The sequence below is a fragment of the Carettochelys insculpta genome, chromosome 26 (genome assembly GCF_033958435.1).
Source record: "Carettochelys insculpta isolate YL-2023 chromosome 26, ASM3395843v1, whole genome shotgun sequence".
NCBI classification, from domain to species: Eukaryota; Metazoa; Chordata; order Testudines; family Carettochelyidae; genus Carettochelys; species Carettochelys insculpta.
In genome coordinates this window covers 8511069-8530757 of record NC_134162.1, presented here as the reverse complement: position 1 = coordinate 8530757, position 19689 = coordinate 8511069, and the positions used below count along the sequence as shown (strand labels likewise).

At 45.4% G+C, this 19689-nt stretch overlaps 1 protein-coding gene and 1 long non-coding RNA gene across 2 annotated transcripts in view; both read right to left on the bottom strand.

Annotated features, from left to right (window-relative positions):
• LOC142001960 (uncharacterized) overlaps nt 1-18809 on the bottom strand; it is a 78003-nt gene extending 59194 nt beyond the window's left edge. Inside the window, exon 1 of the long non-coding RNA XR_012642595.1 lies at nt 18548-18809. This is a non-coding gene — a long non-coding RNA (uncharacterized LOC142001960). The remainder of the gene's footprint in view (nt 1-18547) is intronic.
• Nucleotides 6465-9837, bottom strand: TOMM6 (translocase of outer mitochondrial membrane 6). The gene is made up of 3 exons (XM_074977503.1): nt 9606-9837; nt 7784-7888; nt 6465-6786 (listed from the first exon to the last, which is right to left on the bottom strand). Exons 1-2 carry the CDS (start codon nt 9755-9757, stop codon nt 7792-7794), a joined length of 249 nt encoding a protein of 82 aa, XP_074833604.1. The 5' UTR covers nt 9758-9837; the 3' UTR covers nt 6465-6786; nt 7784-7791.
• Nucleotides 18810-19689: the final 880 nt, after the last annotated feature.

Genomic DNA, 19689 nt, shown 5'->3' with positions numbered 1-19689 from the left:
GGAAGGAGGGTGTACGTTTAGCCATCGATGCATCAGATTTCCCAAGCAGATTTGTAGCATTTGCTGTTGACATCTTTTGAGATTAGTGGCCTCTCCATACGACATTAACCCAGTAGTGCTGAGATGTGGAGAAATTGCAGTCAGAAAAAATGACTTACCCTGGTAGGGAAGGAGATAATTATACTTTAAATTAAACTTGCTTTTTCCAACACTGTGAGGTTTCAGTAATATTTAGCTTTTATTTGGAAGCGATAGCGTATAGCATTTTTATGCTGTTTGGTTTATATTTGTCTACTGCAGGCTTTATATAAGCATTGCCCAGTGCTCCTGCTGCACTGTACACTGTTATATAGTGTCCTGGTTGCCAGAAAGTCTGATTGGAAGTTACATACTTGCAATTACAGTGAAGTCCACTTAAGTAAATGCTTGACAAAGTGCAACCTATACAATAAACATAATCCTTTGAGTCAAATTATGCTGATACACTGGCATATATTTAAGGTAACTCAGCTGAAGTCAATTGAATTACTCAAAATTTAGGTCCCTCTCCTGGAAACACATGACACGTAGCTACTACTTAATCAGGTAAGTAGTCCCATTTAGTGTAATGAGACTATTCCTGTGAGTAGTTACGTACATGCTAAGTGTTGGCAGAATCAGATCATTAAATTGTAACTGAGAGCAGAATTTGATCCTGTGTATGGGTAGTCAATATTCTTCCATTTCAAAAAGAAAAAAAATTGTTGGAGCAGGCTAATATCTCAATTATTTTTAAATGATTGGATGAATAGGAGATTACCCCCCATCCCCGATGGAAACTCTTTACAAGAGGTCTCTGTGCTGCATATGCAAAAACAAGGACGTTGGTGACCAAATTTGTAGAGCTCTGGAGCAGCAACTAATGCTAGCCTTAAATCTTAGAGCACTACAGTAGATGGAAAAATACTCTTCACCATTTTCTCAGTCCTACCTTTGCCCCTGTGGCTTTTTGAGAGCCCAGTCCTGTCAGGTGAAGACACCGCTTGAGAGGTGTCATGCCAAGCAACAGCCAAAGCTAATGGAAGTTGAACATAACTGGCACCTTACAGAATAGGGCTTGAGAGGCATAGGAAACTGCTGTAAAATAATGAATTTTTACTCATATGTACCTGCACCCTGAAATATGGAGGCACCACCAGCACTGCACTAATACATTTAAATTTTTGGTAAACCAGCTTTTATTTATATATATCTATATATATAGATATCTGTGTGTATGTATGTATGTATGTATATATCTATATATATATATAGATATATACATATATAAAAAAAAACCATCTTAACCTGACCATGAAGTTGTAAATTTTAAGTCCAAGATCTGCCAGGGTAGTTGGAAAACATTATTTTAGGTTAAATTCACCATTAGCAAGTTAATTACAGGTACTTCCCAGTACATTATGCTTACTGCCCGCACTGCCAAATTAAACTATGCACGGAGCAAAGAGGAGTTTCAACGCAAGATATTGGAAGATGACAAGGTTTTTCATAGTCTGCTGACTAAATTAACTCTAGTTTGGTGACTTCAAAAATTGTCACAGGTGAGGCAGTAGATGGAATAATGCATATTCAACAGTCTGGGACTGAGCTGTCCTCTTCATATTGTTCCCTTCCAGGTGACAGTACCACTTCCACAGTTAAAAGCTTCCAGACATGTTTAGCATAGAAGTAAAATTGGAAATGGTAAAAATGTTAAATGTGTCCTATGGACTCATAAGCAGAGATTATTTTTGTTTTTAAAAGGCAAGGCTTCGAGAATAAATGTTGTCTCTGTCCTACAGAAGCTGTGTTTCTGAGATAATATGACTAGTCACTTTCCAGTGAGAGACACAAGCAAGTGGGTGTTGGTTGCCATCAAAATACCCCAGCATAAAATGGGAGAGGTTGACAGTATTACAGAATGAAAAATCTGAAAGGGGGTCGGGGGGGGGCTGGGAAAGGGGTTAGTTTTACCTACTGATAAAGCTTTGTGAACTAATTTTTATATGATTCATTAAATTTGGTGCCTTGTATCCAATTACTTTTGCATGGGACCGAAAAGTTGGGGAGTTTGAAAAGACTTTTCCCTCATCGTTGAAGTGGCAGATAAATCTGTATGTTTTTTTACAAGTACTTTCAGTATCATTGACATTTCATATCTGTATGTGAATGAAAACAAGGTTCTTACCAGCAAGTTCAGAACTTGGTGTATTTTGATGTACATGTCTGAAATCCCTGTGTGTGTGTGTGTGTGTGTGTGTGTGCACGCGCGCACGTGCGCAATAACTCAAATGACTACTTGTTCAAAGGCAGATTGTGTTTGTTAAATTTTCTTTCTGTGTTACTCAGGCCATTACCAATCAGGTCAGTAAAGTTACTCCTCTCAAAGCAAGAACCTTATTTGTAATAAGACCTGTGTTATGTGAGAGGAAAAACTCCACTTGTGGCATTTTAATGAAGCAGTAGGAGTTTTGGAAAGGCCTTTCTGATTTAAACATATTGACTGATAATTGGAGATTTTATGAAGGAAAATAAAAAGATAGTTACCTTTGCCATGGTACTATTTGCACAGATTTGCAGTTAGTGGTGTAGCAAACAATCCCACGTGTGAGCTGAAAGACCTTAATGCAGGCAATACTACTTTGTTTCATAAGCAAGATGTACACTTATTTAAGGTTGGTAAATAGCTCTGCTTAAACAATAGATGGTAAAAATCCCAAGACCTACTCTGAACGTTGCCTTCTCTTTTGTCTCATCTCTGTACCTGGTTTGAGATGAGGCAGGGAGGAGGGAGTAGACTGGGAATTTCTTGCCTGTGGGAATATAAAACCTCAACTGGGTGGTTTTTGGTTTCTATTACATTAATATTGATATGCATTTATTTACAAGTGGGAATGTGAAGAAGCATTCTAGCACATTTTTAAAATTTTAAAACCACAGCACAGTTTCATGATCAAACTGCATATGTTAGTTACCAGTACCAATCTGTAATTAGTTCTTAGTTAATTTTAGGGGTATGCCTTGGGCCATCCCTTCCATTGTGCTTATTTTATTTTGTGTGTATGTATGGGTTCCGGTTGTTCAAAGATTAAGTTGTATGGTTGGACAGTGTTTTTAAAAGGAATTGTTAAACTGGAACAAGTCATTTTAAAAATATTTCAATGTACATTTCCAAAAGGAAAAAAAAAGAAAAATGACCAGCCCAATGGGCCCAAGACTGACTTTAACCACTGTTAACTATTTATTGTTTGAAGCTTGTGCATGGTACAGAATGCACTGTAGGTACAGCAAAATGCTGTAGCCTTGAGGGTGCTGTCAGAACAGCCCTTTTTGCTGAATTCCATCCAAGCTGGTGTTTGTGAAAGGGAAGGAGTTAAAAAGTAACCTGCTGATGTAACCACTGCAAAACATTTTTGATTCTAGGTAGATGAGGCAGGAAGAGTTTAATGACAAGGGGATCCAGTGTGTCAAGTGAATACTTGTTCTGTGTGGGTAGCAATTGCAAAGAAATAAAATCCAAGAATGGAATATGATTAGTAGCAAAATCCTATCCACCGAGGGTTTGCAACTTACTTTTTGTATAATGAAGGGTTGCATATTTAAGAAAATTATTCCTTCTCAAACTAGTCACTCACTCCTCTGGGACACTTAAAAAAAATAAAAACAAATCACAGGCTTCAACCCTACAGTAGTTCACTGTGTAAACATGTGGTTACCTGGAGGTAAGAGAGGAAAGAACAGACTTAATGAATAGCTTGTGCTTGGATTTAATATTTAAAAAATCATGGCTATACATTTCAGGTAAAACTATTGCCTTAAGAGGGAGAAACTCTACTCTTTTCATATTAACATTAAACTCTGTAGGGAGCTTTCTGGTGCTGACTTCTAGGTTTACAAACAAAACATCTAGGGCCTGAGTTCAGTGCACTTGCAGCTAGTCTCAATCTAAGATACTGTCCACACTGCTGGGCAATGTGGTCCGGGAGTGAAATTTCTGAAGTGTACAAATATGGTGCACGTGAAGGGGCATGGTCTACACATTTTGTGCCAATGTAATTTTGGTTAGGGTTGTGCAGTTTTGGGGTTTTTTTAAACTACAGTAACAGGACTTATTGTGTGTTACTGCCATTGGACTAGGCAAAAACTGCTTCAACCAGCATGGCTTATTCCTGTTCTCAGGTCTGAAAAACTGCAATACTGTAATGCTGGAGGGATGGAAAAGTATACCACTGGAGCTATGTGAAGTATAGATAAACCATTACAAGCACTGAGTGTAGACATTACCTAAGACTATCTGTCAAAAGGGACAAGCTGGAGCCTTAAACAAATGACTTTTTCTGTCAACATTCACTATGCTCTAATCTAAAATCTGTCACTTAACTTAAACAGCTGCCTAGCTGCTCAATAGCAGCTCTCTGATTGGATAAGTATGTCACCATCAGTTTAACTCAGTACTGCTGGTCCAGCAATGCTAGAGCTGTCTAATCTTATGGAAAAGCTCTTACCATTTGCCAGTACTATTCAAACTAGCAATTAAAGTTCACATACATACAGATTCCCTGTCACAAAAATGTGAAAACAACTTTGAGTTAGTGTTTGAAGAGCCCCTTATTGGGTGCCACTAACCAAAAAGTGACCTTGACACCTGCACCACAAACCCATAGTATCAGGCAGAACAGACCCATTTCCACTTAACTGTGGATAAGCATTTACTCAGCCATAATGATTAGTGTCCATTAAAGAGAAAGTTCATGTGAGTAGCTAAACTGTTTACCTGAAATAAAATCATTTTCCAGTAGGCCTCTGCTTTTCAGTGTTTTAAAATCCAATTTAAACATTAACTCAGCTTTGTTTATAATTTGAATGTGGTTTTCCAAGGTTTTCTATGGAATAATGATCAGGGTTGAAATGCTGAAGAGGCCATGGACTAGCTTATCTCCCTACAGTAAGTCAATAAGAATTACCCCTTGACTTCAACAGGAGCAGTTAAACCAGGACTAAGTACTTCTGAAAATCCCATTATAAAGTAACATTTTACTGATGGTTCTTGCACCTGTCTTTGGTGATTTTTGGAAGGCTGTAACAACTGAGTTTTAACACTAAACCTTTTGAAAAGAGAAATTAAGGATGGGTACTTTTTTGAGTGAGAAATCCACAGCATGAAGGAAAAACAACTTGGCATGGTTGTTGGCTTTCCAGGGACTTGAGGGCCTTTAAGTCAAAGCTCTTTGTAGGTGCATCATAGGCATCAGCTACCTGACTAATAATGACATAACACCATGCTTTAGTCCTGACCAAGCCATCATAGCTGCAAGGACTTTCATAGGTAACTGCTGGGAGTTCAGCTGGTTGCTGGCTGTTTCTGGTAACTGTCCAGCTGTCAGCTGAGCTCAGTGCACAGATGTATTTGGGAACAACTGCTCCTAATTTTATGTAAGTTACACAAGCTCTATTTCAGGTAAAAGTGTGTGAAGACAACATCCAGTAACTCCTTATGACAGAATTATGTCCAAAAGCTGTATAACCTGGCCTCAGTTTGAAGCCAAGAAATTAGGGTGTTTATAATTCAAAAACCTTTAGGAATCAAGTTGAAATTTATCCAATGTTGCAGTAGGCCCCTTTTATTTTTGCCTCCACTGGATGTCTTTATTTTAATGAGACAATTTCACAAGGACCAGCCTTTGAGCTCTGGAAATACTTGTTCAGAAAAAGGTACGTAGAGCTTTCCAATTAACTTGATTAAGCTGAAATTGACTTTCCTCTGTTCTTATGGGTCCTTACTCCTTCCACAGCAAAAAAACAAAGCTGAATCTGGACAGTGGCAAGATAGGACTCCTTAACACAGTAACCAATAAACTCATGCATAAAAGGATCTGAAGCCATGCTGCAGTGGTGCTGCATAACGCTCAGGGCTGGAACATGTGCTACTGTTTGTAGCTGTAGCACAACAATGCACATGATTGAAACTAGAAGTAGCACTGTTCCTAGGCCTGTCCCCCATATCACTTCCACCTCCCAGGCAGTGGGAGGGGGCCAAAATACTCCTGCCCCCCATCAGCTGGATTCCAACAACTTCATGGTGTCAACTAGAAGAATCAATCCGAGGCACTAAAATGCTATGCAACACCAAACAGCTTCCTCCCCAAGTATAACATACAAACCTAATTTCTCTAAAAGAAATACCAGCTTTATCCTTTGAGCATTATCCATGTACAGTTCTGGTGGTTAGAGTTCACCTAGGGCTTTTTAAATTTTTACTTTCCCTTTGAATAAATAGCTGACAAGTCTTGCTTACAACACAGGATTGGGACTTGTTCCTTTCTCTTTTGGGTGTGAAATATGAATCATGTTTTTATGATTTTTGTAAATCTTACTCTTTTTTACACCTTGTTTTGTAAGCTGAATTTCCTATTAAAAGAATAAAATTCCATTGCAGTAGAATGTCGTTATTCCAATCAATAGTTTAATAAAATTCTTCTAGACAAAGAATTAAACTCAACATGCAACAGCTTCACAGGTCTGGAAAATAACTGATTAATACACTAAGCTCACTGAACTGTACATACAGCAAGAGTTAAATGGCTTATCACTGTTCATTGTGGAATGATAACTATTACATTTAAAATACAGTTTAGAGCTGCTGTTGAACTTTGAGTTACAGAGAACAAAGGCAGCAAACACCCCACAGTTCTGATCACCATTTTGGTCATCCTGTCACACCAGGTCTGGAACCTCTTCAAACTTGAGGCAGGTACACTTTATTCACAACTGCAATTAAATATCAAGCACAGGTTAGAGAGCCATGGGTGTGGCCTAGCATATTAAAAAGGTACTGGTAAGAACTCTCTCAAGTAATCATGTCTACCCTAATTATCACTTCAGTTCTCTTGATGGTAATGCACAAGGTTTTCAGTTTTGTATCTGAACACTATTTTAGGGCACAATAAAATACCTATAGTTTCACAGGGCCTATTTTTTTGCTTTGTTACATAATTGTGAATCAAGGAACATCCTACGTAATTTAAATTTTGCTGCCCATTTGAAGGGCATTCTGGAGCCTAAGAACTTTAAAAATCAACTGAGTTGACAGGTTCACTGCAGTAGCCATTACTGACCATATGTCGAGTTTGACTGTGCCCTACATCATGCCCTACCAATCAGAATTTTGGATAGCCAAAATAGTTGGAGAAGGCATAACACCACCTGCACAATAAGTGGCACTTTGGAAAGACAACATCCCTATCCTGAGGCCTTGGGGAAAAAAAATAGTAGGGAGCAAATCACTAGTATGGCTTCACCAAAGTCTGTGAGAAAAAGGACAAGGAACTCATCCACAGGAATTGGAAGGCTATTGACAATTAAGGGGTAGCATGAAACAAGAGGGTGGGACAAGGGACATGTGCAAAGGAAGCAAATGCAATGTTTATGCAAGTCTTTGAAACAGAGACAGTCTCTGGAACTTCAAAGACTTGTCTTGTGCAGCCACTTAATCCAATTCTAATTTCCATACTCCCCCTCCCCACAGCAGATTAGTTTGATAGCACCATACAAGAAAACCCCAATTACCGAAAAGTGCAGTTCCCAGAACTTCACTGCAGCCATCTTTCACTGTGGAACACTATGCACGCCGCTCTTCTAACCCTACCAAGTGCAGAAGCACCCAGCTACCCTTTTATCCAAATCCTTGATTATCCAGATGAGTTTGTCTCCTCTCATTCAGATAAGAGAGCTGTATTTCTACACCTTTGTAATGTCAAGTACTCACTGGCACTGCTATGCAACTGGCTGAGGAGACATCAAGTCAAAGTCTGTCAAGTTTCGGGCTACCCAGACTCCAGCAGCAAAAAGCCCCAGGTTAACTATGAGGTTTCTGAAACAAACACATAGCCAGTTAGGTTTATTGAAACAACTAACATTGTAAGGCCTCTGTTGACGTATTTCCTATCTACAATACCAACTGCAAATGTACAGTAAGACCTTCAGTCCTGACAGCTTAAGAGTAACCAGTATGAAGCCTCACTGCCAAGCATATGGCTGGAAGAAGTGACAATTTTAGTTTTGAGGGAGGGGTGCTTCCCCTTTGTTGCTGCTTTTTCAGGAATGACCTGCTGTTCAGAAACCATTCTACTCCCATGTATATTCTGTATTTCCCATTTCACCCCCTATTAAGGAGATTTGCATGAAAAGAGGATGTTTGTCTTAAGAATTCATTTGCTCCTGCTGCTGATCCTTTGCTCCAAAGGAGTGAGCTGCTGCCCCAATTATGACTTTCATAGAGGGAATAAGCAGCGGAATCACATAAACTCAAATGTCAGGTTTTTCATATACCACAGATGTTCGTAATAAAACACAAATGCACAGAACAGGATTTACATTAATGTTTCTATTTTTTTTAATTCCAAGAGTATATTCTATTCAACACCTATTTAAAATTATTAGATAGGTCCTGTGGTTATTCATAGCTTGTTTCAGCATAAGAGGGTAAATGTTACCTACTGCATGTGTTTGGAATCTTTATCCTATAGCATCAAATTCTTAACAATATTTACTGAATAGTAAGAGAGGTAAATGTGTTAGTCTGTACTCCAACAAAACAAAGCAGCAGAAATGTGGCACTTTCTCACAAAATGATTTATTTGGCAATGAACTTCCATGGGACAGACCCACTTCATCAGATCCTACTGAGTGGTTTAAATTTTAGAGGAAATAAGCAAGCATACATCCTCAACCTCCTGACTAGAAAGGAAAGAGTCTGCTTCCCAATCCTCCTCCCTTTTACAGAAGTGGAATTAGAGGCCCTGGAAGGACTGGTATCTATATGCTTACTGAGAGATGGACCCTGGTGGTTAATCTTCCGAGATTCAGTTTAGCACACTATCATGTCTCCACCATTGATTATGGTACTCTTTGCAGTGACCAAGGGTAACAAAAGTCAACAGGAGAGTTTCATGTAGCTGGAATTGACTTAAATAGATTTTTACCCGTCCTACAGACTTGACTTAACTACAACAGTCTTTGCCCCACCCGGCCAGGAACAGAACCTCAAAGTTTGATTGCCAGGTCCCAGTTCTTGCTACCAGCCAAGCGCTGCTCCTTACAATCTTGCACACCTCCCAGTAACTTTTCTTCATGGCACCCTTCCCCAAGTTTGCCCCCGCCCGGGAGCCAGGCTCACTCCTTATGTGACTTAATGCCCTGTTGTGTGTACCGCCCAGGGTTATGGGACTCTCAGCCTATATCAGCAGGCAGGTCCCCGGCGCACGGACAGGCAAGGGTTCCCCTATCTCAGCTACGCCGGCTGCCACAGAACCACCCCTCAAGAGGACAGGAGAGAAAGGCCCCCGCTGCACAACTCCGATCTCGGCAAGGGGGTGCGAGGAGTTCCTTACAGGTCCGTTGTGGTCAGACAGCTCGGGCCGGGTCTCACCCCTTCTCCCCACGCGGGGGGCCGCTTTCCTCCGCTGGGGGGGGGGACACCGCCGGGGGAAAGGGCTGCCCGACCCCGGGGGCGGGAAGGGGTCACCCCTTGTTACTGGGGGGGGGGGGCGCCCTTCTCCCCAGAGCAGCTCGCCCCGCCCGCCAGGCACCTGCGGAAGTCGTTCCTGTCAGCGGCGAAGCGGAGGGCGCTCCGGACCCAGTCCCGCAGCCGCGGCCGAGGAGAGCCGGGACTTCGGCTGCTACTGTTGCCGCTGCTGCTGCTACCACCGCCGCCGCCTACAGCCTGCCCGCCCGGCGCCATGGCTGCTCCGCGTGGGAGCCAGTGGACGTAGATAGAAACGTCACATCCGGCCAGGGCACGGCCTCATCCATCACTTCCGGGGAGAGCGGGAAAGCGGCGTGGGAGCGCGTGGCGGCCTAAACCTGGGCGCCTTGCGCACGCGCCATGCGGTGGTGGAGGTGGGGGCTTCCCCTCCCCTGCCACAGTGTATGCGCAAAGTGCTATTGTGGGTGTAACATGCCGGGTCCTGAACGCGTGCCTGGGGCCAGCTTCGTTGCGTAGGGCGCAAAGTGGCATGCAGTGTCGTTGTGCAAGTGCCTGTGCAATGCCAGCATGCCCCTTGCAACGGTCCGTGTGCAACGTGCAAGCCCTTGAAAGAAGACAATGCTCATCCCAGGCCTTGACTCTGAAGTCACTGTGCTGGCTACCAGAGTTACAGCCTTAAAGGCCTGCCGTGTCAAGCCCAGGAACACCCAGAGAAATAACTGCTAGGGAATGTGGTTTTCCAAGAAGGTGGATATGGGCAGACTAGGGATTAAAAAGACATGGGCTGAGACAATCATGACTTAGAATGATAATGACTAGGAAGAACTGCCTAGGTTATTCCTTGATCCAAATATATCCTATGAACACCATTCATAAGGCACAAGACCACCACCCACATTACAAAATTAACGCAACCTAATTTACGTTGGCATACCACTGCCACATAATTACATCACCTGTCCACATTGATGTTTCACACCTTGTGTTGGTGGTGTACCTCCTTCCCAGGACCACTTGCACCAGTAGAACTGCCAGTATGTGGTATTGTAGGACAGCTTTGGAAAGCCAGCAGCAGTTGATTTGAGCAATGCAGTGTCTACACAGACAGGGAGAGCCTGACATACTAATGTGATTAATGCACAAGTCTTTAGGTAATATAGTTGCTTTTTACCTGTGTTCCCTGCAAGCTGAGTGCTTGGGTTGCCTGAGATTCAGTTGCTGCCCAGCTGAGTAGGAGAGTGCCAAAGCCATACACTGCTGGCAGCATGTGTTTCTATTGGTGGTGAACATCTGCACGTGCCTTGGTGCATATAACAAAATTTATTCTGCCCATCAGGGGAAAAAAATTAGCGGAAACTCTGCTCTCCACGTCTGCCAATGGGAGTGTAGAAGGGGTGGGCTTATCTGTGCTAAGCATTCAATGGCCCAGCAGGGTGGTAGATTTGAAGACACCTGGGCTAGGTGGAGGTAGATCAGTAATGGAATGGTATAGATCAGGGATATGTTTTGGCCTCTGCCTACATTTGGAGGAAAGCTACAAAGGGGATTAAGCCCCCTCAGCACTGGGGGCAGCAGGAATTGTTTGTTTCTAGCTTGTTTGTGTTCAGCTGCAACGTGTAGTGGGGAGTGATCTGCTTCCCTGGGTGTAATTGCAGCTCCCCGGCCTCCATGCAATGTGCCAAGCTTATTAAAGCCTGTCTGGGTCCAGGTGGGGGTGGGACTACAAGTCTGCTTGCCTTGCTGTATATTCTGCTGGGACATGTTCTGACTGATAATAAGGTGTGATGTCAGTTGGAATTATTTAATCAGAGTTTATGAAGTCTCGATCCAGCAGAGCACAGAGAGAAAAACACTCTTTACCAATGTGTCTGCAATTAGGGAAGTGAAAGGTGTTTGTTTACCTCCAGTTTAATTCCAAATTCTTCCCTCATGATGGGGGGGTGGGAATGGACAGACAAAGAAATTCCTTTGTGGAAAAAGAGAAGCTACTTTCCCACTCATGAGCTCACTTTGAGTTCTGTTTTTAGTATCTCAGTTTACCTAATTACTTCTGGAACTTGTTTTATGGTGTCTTAGATTACACAAGTGATAAACTAAGGGGACTTTGAACCCAGCTGTTGTTACTAAGAACATCTGAAGTGACAAGTGTTTCCTAGCCACTTAAAAACCACATTGCAGTGGGTCCTCCTATCCTGGCTCACAGAAAACATATGCAGTAAACATACCCCTTATCAGTAATGCAACATATTTAGAGCAGCAGTACACCTCATCCATCAGAACTCCTTGTTCACCACAACACACATCAGTAGTCGCAGGCATCCTTTGTTGATTGCCGGGGTTGGTGCCTGAACATCTGTCCATGTTCTCCATGGGTCAGTGAGGTCAGGGTAAGATAGTTCATTGTTGATCTTACATGCTTTGGTGTTTAGACACACACCTAGTTCAGACAAAGGACAAAACCCTTTGAGCTAGAAGGCAGAATATGTTTTGTTTTACATACAAAGATGGTGGTTGATATTGGTCTAAGAATCGCAGAGGCTTAATATCTACTAACACTAGGTAGTACCAGACATGAGGGGGAGAAAATGAATGAAGGTACTAGTGGGGACCAATGAGCAGTGTAGAGTGGCTGGAAGGGATAATGGAGCCAGATTTAAGGATGCTCCTTGAAATTAACTTGAAAACATTTGTCAACATTCCCCTTCACTTCCTAAAACAGAAACTAACTGGGGCCAAATCCTCATCCAGCTTATTTAGATCATGGGACATAACGATTAAGACCCTGAGCTCATGGGCAGCGTTCCCTGTAAGCTGAGCACTTGGGTGGCTGCCCAGGAGAGATTCAGGGCCTGCCCAGCTGATTCACAGGGTGCCCACAGCTGGCAGCATGTGCTTCTATCGGTGCTGTGCCTCTGCACATGCCTTGGTGCACAGAGGTGACCAGTCTGGGGTTTCTTGGGGGGGGACAACAACTATATGCCCTTGCCTCATGTGATGGGGTTCAGGGGTCCCCCTGCACTGCACCCCGTCCGCTGGCAGGAGTGACTCTCACTCAGCAGGTACAACAGCAGGTTTATTAGGCAACAGATGCCCAGTTTCTCACAGAAGCAACAGCATAGCAGCCTGAGACAGTCCTTCCAACCTGTCCTGGGGGGAAGACCCCGAGGGGTGCCCCTCTGGGGTGTAGCTTTCCCCCTCCTCAGGCTGGCTGCCTTCCAGCTCTCCCTTCCCCAGCCTCTAACTGCCGCCCCCGATTCAAAACCCAGCTCAGGTCCTCCCTGCTCTTTGTTCAGGCAGAAGTGTTATCTGCCAGTTGTAGCCCCAGGGTCATCCTTAGCCACTGGGAGCTGCTGCTTGCCTCGGACATCCAGCCTGACTCACATATGCACCCCGCCCCCCACTCCATCACATCTCTCCCCCCTTCCAGACCGCACTGAGCGGGGTCACTTAGCCAGTGACCTGGGGAAGTTCGGGGCCCTCCCTGCGTGACAGGGCATCGGCTATGGTGTTGTTGTTCCCCTTGACGTGGACCACCTCCATGTCATAGTCCTGCAGGAGCAGACTCCACCGCAGGAGCTTGGCGTTGGCCCCTTTCATGTGATGCAGCCAGGTCAGGGTGAGTGATCGGTGTACACGGTGAAACGCCGTCCAAACAGGTACGGCTGCAGCTTCCCCAGCGCCCACACCATGGCCAGACATTCCTTCTCTATGGCCGCGTAGCTCTGCTCCCGGGGCAGCAGCTTCTTACTCAGGTACACGATGGGGTGTTTCTCCCCTTTGTCAGTCACCTGCATTAGCACCGCCCCCAGCCCCACGTCCGAGGCATCGGTGAACACCAGGAAGGGCTTGTTGAAGTCTGGATTTGCCAGCACTGGGGCCTTGACCAGAGCCTCCTTCAGCGCGCAGAGGGCCTCTTGGCACTGCTCGGTCCAGACCACCTTGTCAGGCTTTCCCTTTTTACACAGCTCCGTGAGGGGGGCTGCGATGGAGCTAAAGTGGGGCACAAACCTCCGGTAGTACCCCGCCATCCCAATGAAGGCCTGGACCTGCTTCTTAGTCTGAGGTGTTGGCCAGTCTCTGACAGCCTCCACTTTAGCTGGCTCTGGCTTTAAGCAGCCGCTGCCCACCTTGTGGCCCAGGTAGGTCACCTCAGCCATTCCCACCTTGCACTTCCCTGCCTTGATAGTCAGACCGGCCTTCTGGAGTCGGTCCAGCACCTGCTTGAGTTGGGACACATGGTCCTCCCACGTCTGGCTGAAGATGCAAATGTCGTCCATGTAAGCCAGGGCAAAGCTCTCCATCCCTTTCAGTAGCTGGTCCACCAGACGCTGGAAGGTAGCGGGTGCCCCCTTGAGGCCAAAGGGCAGGACCAAGAACTCGTAGAGCCCCACAGGAGTGATGAAAGCCGACTTCAGCCGGGCATCTTGGTCTAATGGCACTTGCCAGTACCCCTTGGTGAGGTCTATGGTGGTGAGGTAACGGGCTCCCCCCAGCTTGTCTAAAAGGTCATCAGGCCTGGGCATGGGGTAGGCGTCCGAGACAGTGATGGCGTTAAGCTTGCGACAGTCCACACAAAACCGAACAGACCCATCTTTTTTAGGGACTAACACCACTGGAGAGGCCCAGGGGCTGGACGAGGGTTGGATCACCCCCAGAGCCAGCATGTCTTCAACCTCCCGCTCTATGTCCTGAGCCGTCCTCCCTGTGGCTCTGAATGGCACACACTTGATAGGGGCGTGGGTGCCTGTCTCTATTCGGTGGACAGCCAGGTCAGTGCGTCCGGGTCTGTCCGAGAACAGCTGTTGATGCAAATGCAGCACCTCCTTGATCTCCATCTGCTGGGCAGGGGTCAGCTGGTCTGAGAGGGGAATAGACTCCAGCAAGGAGCCGGCTCCAGTCCTTGTGAGTAAATCCACCAAGGGATCATCCCCCTGCCCCTCCCAGTGTCTGCACACGGCCAGCACCAAGTTCTGCCTGTCCCAGTAAGGTTTCATCATGTTCACATGATAGACCCGGTGGCTGTGGGCCCGGTTCGACAGTTCCACCACATAATTCACATCATTTAGCTGTTTGACGACCTTGAAGGGCCCATCCCAGGCCGCTTGCAGCTTGTTCCGCCGCACAGGTATAAGGACCATCACTTGATCCCCGGTGGCATAGGCTCGGGCCCTGGCGTTACGGTCATACCAGACCTTTTGCTTCCTTTGGGCCATGGAGAGGTTCTCCCTGGCCAGGCCCATGAGCTCGGTGAGTTTTTCCCGGAAGGTCAGTACATACTGTACCACTGACTCCCCTTCAGGAGAGGCCGTCCCCTCCCACTCTTCTCTGAGCAAGTCCAAGGGTCCCCGTACCCTCCTTCCATACAGCAGCTCAAACGGGGAGAACCCCGTGGATTCCTGGGGCACCTCCCTGTATGCAAACAGCAGGTGGGGTAAGTACTTGTCCCAGTCATGGGGGTATTGATTCATGAAGGTTCTCAGCATCTGCTTCAGAGTCCCATTGAACCTCTCCACCAGCCCATTGGTCTGCGGGTGGTAGGCTGTGGCCCAGGTGTGCTGGACCCCACACTTGTCCCACAAGCTTTGCAGTAGGACCGACATGAAGTTGGACCCCTGATCTGTGAGGACCTCCTTGGGGAACCCCACTCTGCTGAAAATGGACAGCAGTGCATCTGCCACGGTGTCAGCGTCGATAGAGGTCAAGGCCACTGCTTCTGGGTATCGCGTGGCAAAATCTACCACTACCAAAATATATTTCTTCCCCGAACGCGTTGCCTTGCTGAAGGGGCCCACTATGTCTATAGCCACTTTCTGGAAAGGCTCCTCTATGATGGGCAGTGGCCTCAAGGCAGCTTTCCCCTTGTCCCGGCTCTTCCCCACCCTCTGGCAGGGATCGCAGGACAGGCAATACAGACGGACAGCTGCAAAGATCCCTGGCCAGAAAAAGTTCTGTAACAACCTTCTCCTGGTGCTCAGTCAGCCACTGCTGGGAGCTCATCCGTGGGTGCAGTGCATCCCACTTCTGACACCAGTGTGATGGGGTTCAGGGGTCCCCCTGCACTGCACCCCGTCCGCTGGCAGGAGTGACTCTCACTCAGCAGGTACAACAGCAGGTTTATTAGGCAACAGATGCCCAGTTTCTCACAGAAGCAACAGCATAGCAGCCCGAGACAGTCCTTCCAACCTGTCCTGGGGGGAAGACCCCGAGGGGTGCCCCTCTGGGGTGTAGCTTTCCCCCTCCTCAGGCTGGCTGCCTTCCAGCTCTCCCTTCCCCAGCCTCTAACTGCCACCCCCGATTCAAAACCCAGCTCAGCTCCTCCCTGCTCTTTGTTCAGGCAGAGGTGTTATCTGCCAGTTGTAGCCCCAGGGTCATCCTTAGCCACTGGGAGCTGCTGCTTGCCTCGGACATCCAGCCTGACTCACATATGCACCCCGCCCCCCACTCCATCACACCTCATCCCTTCCCCTGCCCACGTCTTCCCACTGAAGTGCTGCACCCCTTCTGATGTGTGTGGGGCAGTTCCCCTCTTCCCTTCAAGCAGCACCGCCTAGGAGCAGTGGGATTGCCCCTTCTGCTCATCAGAAGAGACTCAGCGCCGACAGTGAGTGCAGGGAGAGGGGGCCATGTGACCCCTCCCAGTGCACCACACCACATGCTGCCTACAGTGGTGCATATAACAAAATTTATTCCAGGCACAAATGGGAAAAAGTAGAGAGAACCCTGGTTGTGAGGGTCACAATATTGTTCCTGTGATGCTCTGGACAGCTAGAAGTTTAACTGCTGTGATGCGCAGCTTTATATACCCTCCCCTCTAAGTGAAGTCAGGATGCCACCAAAGGTATCCAGTCCATGGGCTGCTTCCTGTCCATCCTTGTTGTAGCTGGAGAGCACAGGCCTTTCTGGTGTAGCACCTGATCCTGCCAACATTCAAGCAGGTTTAAGCTTTCAGTAAAGTCCTAAGACTACTCAGGTGAGTAAGGTTAAGCACCAGCTAAGGACCTGCAGGCTTTGCAAAATACAGAGCCTGTATTACTCATCATTAGCAATTGTTGACACCTTTCAGTGTCACTGAAGGGTGGGGAGGGGGCTTTAAAGAGCAATACAATTTTACTCTTCTGCAAATGGGAGTAGTTTTTCCCTTGATCATTCATAAACCTGCCCTGTACTGGCAAAAGTGACTAGGTGCTATTGATTGGTGAGTAGTGTTTGCGCATTGCCTAACACGATGCGATTCTGGCTTTGTTTGATTCCCCAGGCATTTCCATAATAAATATGCATAATAGCATTTAAATGAATGGAGTGTTAATTTCTCCAAAGCCAGCAGATGGCAATACAGCATACCAACAACTTGGACATGAGGGAGCTGAGGCTGTAGTTTTGCATTTATGGTGCATTTCATCTCAGGACAGGTACAAATGTATAATTAGCTGTGTACCTTATAAAAAAGTAAAAGGGATTTTTTTTTCTGCTTTGTGTGTCTTTTTGACACAGCTCTCACAACTGCAAGGACCGTTTCAGAGGTTGTAAAAACACCTAGTTTGTCTGGCCTTATCTAAAGTGGATTCTTGGTCTGTGTAGATAGCAGGGCAAAGCAACCCAGACAAATGGATGATTTATTGGCAGGGGCAGATCTCCTTAGCAAGGCAGGATAGCTCATAGACAGTTTTATAGAGGTAGCTATGTTCGTCTGTAGTTTTCACAAAAAACAAGCAGTCCTGTAGCTCCTTAAAGACCAACAGATTTATTTATTAGGTGTGCAGCTTTTGTGGGTAAGACCCTCTTCTTCAGATCTTTGTAACTGTTTGTTTTAGGTCATAGATGGATAGGGATGGGTTAGAACTAACCAGCAATTCCAACACCACATAAAGCAGATATAGTAAACTCTTTCATATCTGGCATTCTATCATCTGGAACTCTCCAATAACCAGTATTTCAAACATAAGTAAACTTTAGTTCTGTTTGTTGTAAGTACAGAATAGTGAAAATAAATACAGTATAAGCTGATAGTGTACAATACTGCTGTTGTTGATAAATAGAGTACTCTCCACACATTTGTTTGTTTTTTACTATCTAATCCTGTTTTTCTTTAGTGTTATGCATTGCTACGTATATCTCTCTCTTACCCAGAATATTTGAATATCCAGCAACTTCCTGGTCCTGGAGCTGCTGGATATGAAAGAGCTTACTCTAGTAAGAACAGGACTGTTGTAAGAAATAACAGAACACATAAAAACAAATAAAAGACTAATGGACTGAGTAACAAGGAAGGTGGTAATGGTTCAAAAAAAAGATGGACAAGGTGGTACCAGTTAAAATCTTACCACTCCCATTATAAGAAAATACACATTAGATGGATCTAGGGTTAGTTATCTTGCATGTATGAAAATATATTGTTGGAGAGAGAAGCATGAGTCATGCATACAGGCCAGGGTAATACACTTTTCCAGCTGATTTTGGCCTTCTCTTTCCTTTTATTGCACCAACATCTGTTGGTGAAGGAGACAAGCTTTGCCACTTAACACAGCTCTTCGTCAGGTCTTTCAAAGGAAAACTTGTCTCTCTCACCAATAGAAGATGCTGAATCAGAGATATTACCTCACTCTTGTTTCTGTATTATCCTGGGACCCCCATGACGATGTGCCGACCTATTCCGGGTCCCGTGGGTGCGTGTGGGGGTTGATATAGCTGGGGGGAGGGGGATGGATGGCCCGGGACTGACCACCCCATCTCTATGGAAGCCTTACATAGTATAGCAGCAGTATGTGATACAGTGTATCTACTTTACACCCTGGGTTTCCACAGTATTATGAGTACCAGGAACAATAACACTCTGATTGTGAACACCACAATGCCCTGTGGCTGTTCTAAGTCCCAATAATTCTCTATACAGCCCCAGCTAGTCCAGCTAGTGGTATTTACTGATAATGACTGATTCATCTATTTGTAACTACAAGTACTTAACACTTGTCTTTAAATATATTTATTTATTTAGCATAGTCTAAACACTAGGTTACATGTAGCTATATACAATTACACGTAACTTACCAATAACATCCAATGCTCCCATATCTTACCAACAACTACGTTACAGCAGCCCTTCAAGTCAGAGATACGGCTGGGTTGGGACCTTTCGTGGTGGTGATGTCCAGGTGATCAGGCCAGGGTCTGCTGTCTGGACTGGAAGTTGCTGGCCTCCACCTGGTGTCCAGGAGCCCACACCCTTGTCCCTGCTAAATCACCTTTTATACTGTTTCTTACTTGGGGGTTCAATACTTGGCCAATTAAAGCGCTTATTACCCAATTTGGACTTTCTGTTCTCCTGGCCTGTCAGAACATGTTATAAGATTTCCTCTGTCCTTGGTAAATTTCTGAACCTCCCCCTGGGACCTTCTGATATCGCACAACCAGGATGTTTTCTTTGGGGGGCTTCCAGCTACGTGTCCAAGATGTTCTCTTTGGGGACTTTCTATCTACTTGTCAGGATGTTTTTCTTTCGGACTCTCCAACTACTTGTCAACTTTCTGATTTCTCTTTCCTGGCCTTGTTTCAGACCACCTCGCTGTTATATGGTAGTGTTCCAGGATGGAGTGTATGGTCATTCTGCCTTGCGAGTGAGGCCCGGCCACCAGCTGCTCGTGCTCCCACAGCTATAAAAACACTGCATGGTTTTTGTTTGACATGAGTGATGCCTCCTGTGTACCTGCTTGAATGACAGTGTTAGGACAAAGGTGATGTTTGGCACTGTGCTGAAAAAGCTAAAATTAAGTTAATCAGTACCTTCTTCATATGCCAAACACAATGGCCAAACAGTACCAGGGAAACAGGCAAGTGCCTGCCTAGAGAAAGGTGACATGCTGACATGAATACAGCATGGACAGCTGCTTGCATTAAGTAAACTGAACCACATGCCTTCATGTTGTCAGATTTAGAGGAATGTCATACTTTGGAACGGCATAAACATGCTACAGTGGAAGGCTATAGCTGGAGACTTGGTGGAAAAATCCATCATAACCTGCCAATGCCGCTGAAGCAGGTAATTGGCCAATATCTTTTCCTGTAGTTCTTCTCATTCATTGTTTTCAATTGTAAATGCAAGGCCACACTTCTGGTTCAAATAAAGATTAAACGGAACAGACCTTGTGGGTCTCAGCACTGCCTGCGCGGCCTCATCTCACCCTAGTTAGAAT

What these genes read in the sequence shown, in the direction of transcription:
- TOMM6 (XM_074977503.1), bottom strand. Translation starts at nt 9,757, where the DNA reads ATGGCGCCGGGCGGGCAGGCTGTAGGCGGCGGCGGTGGTAGCAGCAGC. An exon ending in GACAGGAACGACTTCCGCAG is followed by an intron (nt 7,889 to 9,605) that starts GTGCCTGGCGGG and finishes TGTTTGTTTCAG; the next exon opens with AAACCTCATAGTTAACCTGG.